The sequence below is a fragment of the Lathyrus oleraceus genome, chromosome 4, assembly GCF_024323335.1.
Source record: "Lathyrus oleraceus cultivar Zhongwan6 chromosome 4, CAAS_Psat_ZW6_1.0, whole genome shotgun sequence".
Taxonomy (NCBI): domain Eukaryota; kingdom Viridiplantae; phylum Streptophyta; class Magnoliopsida; order Fabales; family Fabaceae; genus Lathyrus; species Lathyrus oleraceus.
Genome location: NC_066582.1, coordinates 323,024,092 through 323,034,144, shown reverse-complemented (window position 1 = coordinate 323,034,144; position 10,053 = coordinate 323,024,092). Strand labels below are relative to the sequence as shown.

Here is a 10,053-nt window from a genome sequence, read left to right as displayed (position 1 = left end):
AGTTTGAGGTTGAACATACATACTTATGATAGCTATCACGCAAGTACATACATACTTCAGATAACTATCACACAAGTATTGAAATGGCCTCATACGAAACCTTGTATGGAAGATAGTGTTGATTATTGTTGTGTTAGTTGAAAGTAGGTGAAAGAGGAATACTTTGACCCGAGATCATTCAAGAAATCGCCGAGAAGATCAAGGTAATCCAAGAAAGATGAAGGTTGTGATGATGGTGGAATGACAATTTAATTTTGGAAACGAAAAGGGAAAGATGAAGATTTCCATGGTGAGGAATATATAGTTTGAGGTTGAACATACATACTTATGATAGCTATTACGCAAGTACATACATACTTCAGATAACTATCACACAAGTATTGAAATAACCTCATACGAAACCTTGTATGGGAGAAAGTGTTGATCATTGTTGTGTTGGTTGAAAGTAGGTGAAAGAGGAATACTTTGACCCGAGATCATTCAAGAGACCGCCGAGACCTTAGACAGCGCTTTTTTTAGCCTTAGACAGCGCTTTAAAGCGCTGTCTAAACCTCCGCTGCTAAAGGTTTAGACAGCGCTTTTTTAAATCTTAAAAGCGCTGTCTAAGCCCCCCCCCCCCCTTAGACAGCGCTTTGGCCAAAAGCGCTTTATAAGACCCTCTTATTTTAAATTTTTTAGGTATACCTTAGACAGCGCTTTTGAAAAGCGCTGTCTAAGCCCCACCCCCTTAGACAGCGCTTTGGCCAAAAGCGCTTTCTAAGACCCTCCTATTTTAATTCTTTTAGTAAAATAACATAGACAAAATTAAAAAGAAAATAACAAACAATAAAAATAAAAATAATATTTTTTTGAATTTTTTTAATTCCTTAGACAAAATTGGAATAATTCACATGGTCAAGCAAGAAGCATATACACAATAATTGCTAAGCAATTGGTTATTAGGTAGTCCTTTCACCTATACTCCAAGCCTAATTTGTTTCCCACCCCAGAAGACAAAAACAGATACAAAAGAGAAAGTTTAGTCCAGGAGGCTTCTCTATTAGAATACAGGACAACCATCCACCACAATTCCTGGTGCAGTAGGGCAAGTAGCCAATGGGCAATGATCCAATTCAGTTCCCCACCATCTCAGACTATGGCCTGCATTTTGCAGAGCAAAGAAAATCAAAACAGCCATAAGAGTCGTGTCTGCATCAAGTGCCACCGATAGAACATAATTGTATTTCTGCCACCAACGTTTGTGGAAGCGAAACACAAAGAAGTTGAAGAACATTCCGGTCAATAGCCAGGTTGCAATGTTGGTTGGAGTTGCAGGTGGCATTCCAGCAAAACCATTAAATATAATTGGTACATTTATCATAGCAATCCATTTTTTGTCAGGGTAGATTTTGCTAAACACCCAAACAGGAACCGGTAACACAGCTCCAATCAAGAATAACCATACCAGGTTCCGGTACAATCCACCCGGTCCAAATAGTCGTCTTGGTCCGATCAAACCCCATATAACCGATGCATCAAATGTCACTCGGTATTTTGGGCAAGTCCAAGGACTGTCACGGTGAGCATTATCATCCATGCAAATGTCCTTAATGCTATCCAACATCCACCAAGCCACTGAAACATTCATCACTTCAGCAACTAGAGTTCCCACCAGCTATTTAGGCATTTCAAAGTAAATAACTACATAAATAATGATTGATAAGAAAAAAAAAAGCTTAAACTAGGAGATTTTGAGATGAAAAAGACCTGTGCTATATACATGCATCGAGGAGGAATTTTCATGTAGTGCCCGAGTTTGATATCTGACAAGAAAGATAGCGCATGGGCGGTGGTGATTCTCCCATAAATCTTAAAGAGCAAATTTGCAATTGGTGTTCCAGGAAGGACATACCCAATCATGAACTGTGCTATAATGTCATATCCAAGTTGCTGCAAGGTAACCAACCACACTCATGTTAAAATCATAAACTCCTCCATGCATCAAAATAGTATGTTAAAATCGAGATTCGATAGAAAAGAAAAGTACTATACTAGAGATGGAAGAAATACCTGGTTGGTAGTTGCTTGGATGACACCAATTGGGAGGGTTACAACAGAAGCTAAGGCGAAAGCCAAGAGCATACCCCACCATGGAAGTTGCACATCCACTTTCCATACCAAAGACATTATTATGGATAGTGCCATGCTCCCAAATAATACAATGAGGAACCACCATTCTGGTACTGTATTATAAGCCTTCATGAGTCTACCATGCACATCCAATTTTACATTACTCATCGCTGTTCTGCTTTGTCTCAATATTTTTCTGCGAGCGAACATGAAACTATGTCAGTGAGGGTCACGATAAGTCGATAAGAAATAAATCTATTATACAGGCTTTGAGAACAGCCTACCTGCCCTTAAACAATGCTACATGAGTGAGGGTTGACGTAAACCTAGCGAAACCTGCTCCAATAGATAATGCGTAGAGAGGACTGAGGTATAACTTGCTATATTTGTTGTATGCATCTATGTTAAGATCATATTCTTCATTTAAAATCTTAGTAGTGTCATACTTTTGTCCATCGTGAGTGAACAACTGATTAGAGAATATAGGAAACTTTCTAGCATCGAAAGTGTTAAACTTCCAGTAACATATAGGTAGAATTATATAGACAAACATGATAAATCCAACTCCCATATTAACAATGGAAGTCCATGGTGCAACAAGAGGGCTGCCATGATAAGCTGAAATCCCAGCCCAATCAAATGTGAAGGCGCCGACTCCAAGTCCTCGGTAACCTGATCCAACTTGATGTGCTGTTACGTTATTCGGCCACACCTAGCAAACCCATGAGAAGAATGTTAATACTGTGAAAAGATATTCAGGGAATGCATAATACAGGAAGCTTAGAGCCATTGCAATGAGGAAAAACTGCATCCTTGTAAGTCCTTTTGATTTTTCATTTTTTTCATGGAGAGCCCTGTAGCATAAGGTTTATGATGTAATCAAAACTAGTACTAGAGTATAAAATAGTAGTAACAAACTAGCAAGTTTTCATCTTAAGGTATCCGTGTCAACATGTCAGTGTGACTTAATATAGAAGTAAGGGTAAAAGAATGAACCTAAAGAGAGAGACTTGTGCGAGGTTTGCTGGCCACCACATTTCAATTGGGTTCACCAGATACCTCCTCAGAATCCCAGCCCATCCAAACCCTATTAACTGCAAACTCAATTTACAACTATATAAAGCAAATTTATCACAGAATATTTTAACCATGGAAAGATATATATTCAACTCATCTTCTACACTTTTTTCATGATAAGATAATCGTAATAATAACCTGTGCGCTTATGACGATGAGGAGAGCGAGAAGAAAACTGAGAGATTCTTTATAATAAGCTTTCATAATAGTAATGGCACCAATGGAGTAAACATCACCACCACCGCCGGAGGAGGAAACACCACAGTTAGCGAAGATAGCGATGATAACATGCTCCTTCATGTTAAACGGTCCAGGATATAGAGTAAAACGCCATCCAACAAAACTGTACTCCTTCGTCGGAAGAGTTGCGGCCATGAACTTTCCGATTGGGAGAACAGCGATTTGCATGAGAATGGCTGAGATAGTGAGAGGCTGAGTTCGCTGTTAGGGTTCGCTGGAGGGGTTTAATCGCAGGAGGGAAAACAAAAAGAACTGAGAACGAAAATAGAAGTCTGAAATTTAATTTTAATTAGACCTTAGACAGCGCTTTTGTGGAAAGCGCTTTCTAAGATATGCCTTAGACAGCGCTTTCCAAAAGCGCTTTCTAAACCCCCACCTTAGACAGCGCTTTTGGTTTTAATTTTTTTTTTAATTGAAAGACTTTAAACAGCGCTTTCTCAAAAGCGCTGACTAAGGTCTATATTTAAAAGCGCTTTCTAAAAGCGCTGTCTAAGGGGGGGTCTTAGACAGCGCTTTCTAAAAGCGCTGTCTAAGACCCCCCCTTAGACAGCGCTTTCATTATTTTTTTAGAACATTTTCCGTGTTTTATTTTTATTTTAACCTTAGACAGCGCTTTCTTTTAAAAGCGTTGTCTAAGATGCGCTGTTAAAAAACCTTTTTGGCGTAGTGAGAAGATCAAGGTAATCCAAGAGAGATGAAAAAGGCACAAATTCGTCAAAAGAGTTATGTGGACTGGCAAAGATGACCGTTTTAATTTGAAAGAGACCATGTTTTCTTAAAAGACACCCCTAAGTTTCGGTTGAAAGGATCTTTCAATGCACGTAAGTTAAGTCTCTGATACATGAGACCATATCAAATCTTGATACAGAATAGTGAATTGGTATGCCAATCGGCATTACCACCTTCACTATCTGAGATTCTCGATGTGTTTCATGTATTGCTCAAAATTCCCAGCTCACTTCACCCTATCCTTTTGGATTATAAAGTCAACTTATACTTCTAACCTCAACCAAGCTGAATTGTGGAGTATGTAAACAAAACCCTTATACCCTTTGGTCACTATTATAAGCAACAACAAAAATTTTTAACTCATTAGATAATTGATGTATCTGATATATAACAATAACTAAATACATCATTTATTCAATAACCCTTTGGTCACTACTATAAACAACAACAAAAAATTTTAACTCATAAGATAATTGATGTATCTGATATATAACAATAACTAGATACATCATTTATTCAATAAATCTAAAAAAAAATATTTATAATAGTGACTAAAGAATGTAAATTACAATTAAAATAATATATGATATTGATGTTAACACGAGAAGAACTATATTCTTAATTCAAATAGGAGAAAAAATGTTGACTTATTAAAGTTTATATAATTAAAATAATAATTAAAAAGTATAAAATAACAGTATTATATTAATTGAAATCCAATTAAGTGGCATGGATGTGGGTGCAACGCTCGACCATTAACATTGACAAATACGTTTCCTCCACCTAGCTACTCACTTCACAATTTACATAAATAATTATATATATTTCTGACGCACGAGATGTGATTCAGATGCAAATCTATCATTACGAGATTAGGAGTATTGTCTTTCTATCCACACCGCCCTCATTCAATAAACTTCCCATCACATGGACCCATTTACTTATCAATCCATTCAAATTCAATTCTGTCAAACAAAATTTCCCAAAGAGATTAATACACATAACTGAAATAAAATTAAAACAAGATATATCAATTACCACCTACCTCTACTTTTAACATTATTTTGTGCATAATATTATATCAGGTAAAAGATACCATAACTAGCCTACTATCACCAAAACTTTAGGTCATATCCTTTCATTAAACTACATTTAAAAAAACATTCTGAAAAGAAAATGGACAATCATACCACACCAGTTGCTCCTGCTACCTTTGCTTCATGGAACTAACACTTTCTTTAACTTGAGCTTTTTGCTGTAATAGCTGTGAGAGGTAAACTTGGCACTGTATAACAGTTTTACCTATCTTAAAACCTGGAACCACAGTGAAACCAACTTGTGGCTCACATTCCACTGATATTGCTACTTCATCATCATTCACATTCACAACACTCTCCATGTAAACATCAGAGAATCTACATCCTTTCCCTACTTGAAAGGTTTCAGCTTCAGGTTCAAAAGAAAAGGCTAAGCAATGCAACAGCCATACCCTTTTCGCCATTTCAGCAAATGATGTGAACAAGTTGTTGTTATCGGGAAATTCTCCTCCGTTCACCATGTTGATTCTCAGCTTCGTGTCACCCAAAAACGATGCCTCCATTTGAGGGTGAACTAGTCTTAAGTATTTCGCCCTGCAAAACTTTGCAAAAGCTGATTTTGGTTTTGAACCGAGAAACTCTTCTGCTTTCGCGGATTTTAACTCGTTGAAATTCGAAAAGAAAAACTGTGTTTTCTTTCTATCGGGAAGAAACTCGGTAGGACGGAGATTGTAATTAGGAAAGTTGAAAGAATCGAACATCTCCCTACAAACAAAAGACTCGATTGCATAACACTTGTGATCTTCTTTCAAATAAATAACATTCTCTCCGACAATAGCATTCACTGATGCATCGATATCCCAACCGGCAGATCTCATTTCATTCACCAACAACTTGACAAAGCTTCTGATTGATTTAACCGTGTGGCGAAGAACGGATATAAAATGTGTAGGACTTAGTCCTGAGATGTGAAGATTATCAAGAGAAGATAATGAACTATTTTGATTTAACCTCTTCTCAATTGACTTGTTTTGTTTATTTGCCTCGTCTAACTTCTCTTTAAGAAACATGATCTCAGAGTCTTTAAGCCGTGTTTGCGATTCAAACTTCTTTCCCATTATCTTATAGGTTTTTATAACACTCTTAAGCTCTTTTGATTCGGCTGCAACAATCGCCCCCTCTGGCGAAGGATCAAAATGAAATTGTTTTCTGAACCAACATTGCTTTAGTTCAGATAAGGTTTTCAATTCCGAGACTAGTAGTTTATCAGCATCTTGAATTCCATCAGGGTCATAAGGCGATTGAGCATATTGTAGCTGAGCATATGAAGCTTTTATAGTCGAAATGCTAGCAAAAACTCTCGAAACCAAAGCTTCCACAACCAGTTTTTTCTCAAGCTCTTCATCCTCTTCACTATGTGTCATATTTCCTTCGTCAACTTTAACATTCTGCAGTCCCTCAACTTGTGCAATTCCAGTCATTGATTTTACACGAAGAACCTTTGAAAGAGTTCGAGACAATTTACTCTTCCGTGGCGTCACGGCTGAAGGCTTAACAGATTCCATCTACAAAAAACATATAACAAAGAATGAGAACAGTTTAAATGTAACTCTAAAGTGTATAAAAAGAATAACAAGGGCAATAAAGCAATCAAAAGATGATGAGGTTTCTTTTTTTTTTTCATCTAACAAGTTTTTGGCTTGACTAATAATGAAAACCTCAAAAGTCATCTAAACAAGCATGTTCAGAAGACAAAAGGTGCTAAAGAGTGCTAAAGAATACAAAAGAACACAATCAAAAGATGCATTAATTAAAAAGTGTGCAATGTACATACAAAATGAAAGTTTTATACAGTGAAAAGCAAAGCTTCAAAGTCAAATTTAACATCAACTTCAAGCCAAGACAAACAAGGTTCTTATTTCTACCTATTTTATTGTGGTTATACAAGTTTTTCAAGCTTTGTTTCAAAAAAGAGAATTGGCCCATCATTTAAAGTAATCACTACTTATTTGTAAAGTGGTCAACTTAATTAGTTTGCGTTGTTTAGGCAAAGGAAGAATGATTACAGAGTAGCATAAATATCATTTACTTTTCAGTTCCTTTCAAAGGGGAATCCACAACCTTAAAGGAATAGTAAAATCCATAAATAAATTCAACGAAACTACCTTTTGTAACATTTGATACACTGCCATTATAGGAACCTGTTGCATTCACGCATTCGGGACATCGGTGGTGACCATCCGATCTTTTGACCAGACAACCTAATGCAAGTTTTAATTTTTATATTATAATTTAAAACATCGAGCTTGAATTTGAACCGTCTGATCTTATTGGACGACCGTCAATATCCCAAATGCTTGAATGTGTAGAATCTCGACTGTGAGTTGGATTATCAGTAAAGTAGTCTTGTTTTTGTTACATATTGATGGATACACAGTCATTCATATTATGTATGTTTGTATATACATTTGTGTGATTCATGATCCTTAGGATTCCCTGAGCTCGTCCTTTATATTAAATTCAATCTGTAAATGAACTGGCCTAGCAGTAGCCTATATGTGTCTGCAATAGGACTCATCAAAGTGGGATCATTACACAGGACCCACAAAGAACTTTTAATTTCACCATTATACCAATGAGAACTTAATTAAAACAAACAAAAAAGACACTGAAATGACTATACTTACAAGAAGACACATTCATCTTTCAAACAAGGGTGTTAATTATTTCAGACCGCTTTTCCTATACACCGATTTCAATCTAGTGACTTTAGGGCTTCCACGCTGTACGCCCTAGGATAAGGAAAAGAAGTGTGGTTGTGATCATACTCGTATTGTGTCCGTGCATCATTGCCAATCGCAAAGGATTGTGTTCAAATCGGACACGAATCCTCCGCATTGATGGACACTTCCAACAGAAAAAAGATAGACACGGATTTTGACAGTAATAAAAAAATCAATATTAATTCATAATATTTCCGTTATGTCTATCTCTCTTTTATCAATTATCATAAGTATCTAATACAAGACACTGATAAAGGTAAACAAAAACAAACATCAAATTTTCACCTCCATTTATTGTTTTTTCTCCCACTTGAGTCATTTCAACATCCACTATCCACTAAAACAGACATTTACAGCCTTTAATATAAAAACATAAACAAAAGAGTCAGAAATCACACAAGATGAGAATCTTTGGCCTTTTTCAAAATCCACCAACACAAGAGTACATGCTACCTTAAGAAAGCACAACACAAGACCATGGGCCCTCCAAAACACTAACCCAATTCCTTATTTCATCCAAAAATACCAACCTATTAGGTATCACTATAATAATACAAATTACATGTACTCCCTTCCTCCACTTTACTGATGAGATCTTTTCACTCTTTCAAAAAATTGTGAAAGTATAATCTTTCAAACACGGATACCAAAAACATGACACTTGAAAAGGCGACGACAATAAATAATTGAAAAAATCAATAAATGAAATGTAATCAACCTTTTTTTTCAGAAGTGTATGTGCTACCGATGATATAATATAGTAATATAATATAATAATTAATGCGCACATAAATCTAGGGAGTAAAAGACTACTCCTACGTATTTAACTGCAACAAATCAACATAAACAAGAAACATAACTGCAAAAACAAATCATATTTATTTTTGTGTATTGATAGTCATAATAATCATCCATCAAAGCAAATAACATTAACTTGAAGTATCAATCATGAAAATTTAACATACCTCAAGAAAAATCTCCAAGAAATCAGGAATGGACAAAGACGTTTAAGTTTTCATAAATAAAGAACTAGAAATAGCCTGCATAACAAAGGGGAAAAAATCAAAGTAAGAGAAAAATGAAAATAGCTTCTTTTTCTTTATAAAAACAGAAGAAGAAGAAAACGCGTTAAAAAACACCGATTTTATTAGAGTATATAGAAGCTTGAAAAAAGAGCATCACGAAAACCGGAAAAGATCATGATTCTGTGTCCACCGACTTTTGCAGAATCATAATCACCAACCAATAAACATTGAGAATAAACGAAAGAACGATAATCATCAATAAAAAAATAGTTTTTGAGCTTAAAAAAGAGTTTCTTACGAAATTTCGTGCGATGAATTTGAATAATATGTTGAGAGAAAGTTTTTGGCGTTTGATCGGTATGAAGGTTTGTCTGTGGCTTGTTTGTGGTGTGAGAGTCGTTGTCGCCTCCTGAAGGAGAAAAAGAGACACTTGGGTTTAAGACTGGTTTTTTTTTTCACTTTATTTATTTTTGGTTTATTATTAACCTTTTCGCGATATCGAAAAATATGATATCTAAGGAGAGAGAAAATCTAGAGAGAGAGATATGAGGAAAAAGGACAGATATGTTCGGACCTCGGCATTGGGAGTTTAAAAACCCTTACATAATGTCATGTCGCTTTCGCTACTTCCCTGCTTGGTTACTCTTACACCCTTCCTTTTTTTTTTCTTATACTTTTGTTTTGAAATGAGTATTGTTTAAAAATTTACACAAAAATTAGAAAATACTGTACAATAAAGTGATTAAAAAAATTTGCAATTTTATTAAACTAACTTTATTAGTAATATTTTAAAAGTAGTGTAGATAAAAATATTTAAACAACACAATAAAAAGTTAGTATTAATTAAAAAATACAAATGAAAATAATATATTTTGTCAAGACGACACTCGTTTAAAAAGAAGAGAATAGTTGTAAACTTTAATATTGTGATTATGCTTATGCTATTCTAATAGGTTTTTAAACAAAAAAATTAAATTCAAATTATATCGAATTATATCTTAATTTAATATTTGACTGGACACAATGATAATATTTGATCTGACACCAGAAAAT

At 35.2% G+C, this 10,053-nt stretch overlaps 1 protein-coding gene and 1 pseudogene across 2 annotated transcripts; both read right to left on the bottom strand.

Annotated features, from left to right (window-relative positions):
- Nucleotides 1–961: 961 nt before the first annotated feature.
- Nucleotides 962–3,790, bottom strand: LOC127075312 (oligopeptide transporter 3-like; annotated as a pseudogene).
- Nucleotides 3,791–4,831: 1,041 nt separating this feature from the next.
- LOC127075311 (protein GRAVITROPIC IN THE LIGHT 1) lies at nt 4,832–9,570 on the bottom strand. Of its 2 annotated transcripts, XM_051016799.1 has the most exons (4): nt 9,299–9,570; nt 8,941–9,015; nt 5,346–6,757; nt 4,832–5,120 (listed from the first exon to the last, which is right to left on the bottom strand). In XM_051016799.1, the coding sequence occupies exon 3, from the start codon at nt 6,755–6,757 to the stop codon at nt 5,363–5,365; it is 1,395 nt and encodes a 464-aa protein (XP_050872756.1). In that variant the 5' UTR covers nt 8,941–9,015; nt 9,299–9,570; the 3' UTR covers nt 4,832–5,120; nt 5,346–5,362. The 2 variants fall into 2 exon arrangements, with proteins under 2 accessions (XP_050872756.1, XP_050872755.1); XM_051016798.1 differs by lacking the exon at nt 4,832–5,120 and having other exon boundaries at nt 5,184–6,757.
- Between the last annotated feature and the right edge of the window lie 483 nt (nt 9,571–10,053).

Excerpts from the sequence above, each read along its gene's own strand:
- LOC127075311 (XM_051016799.1), bottom strand. The coding sequence starts at position 6,757 with ATGGAATCTGTTAAGCCTTCAGCCGTGACGCCACGGAAGAGTAAATTG.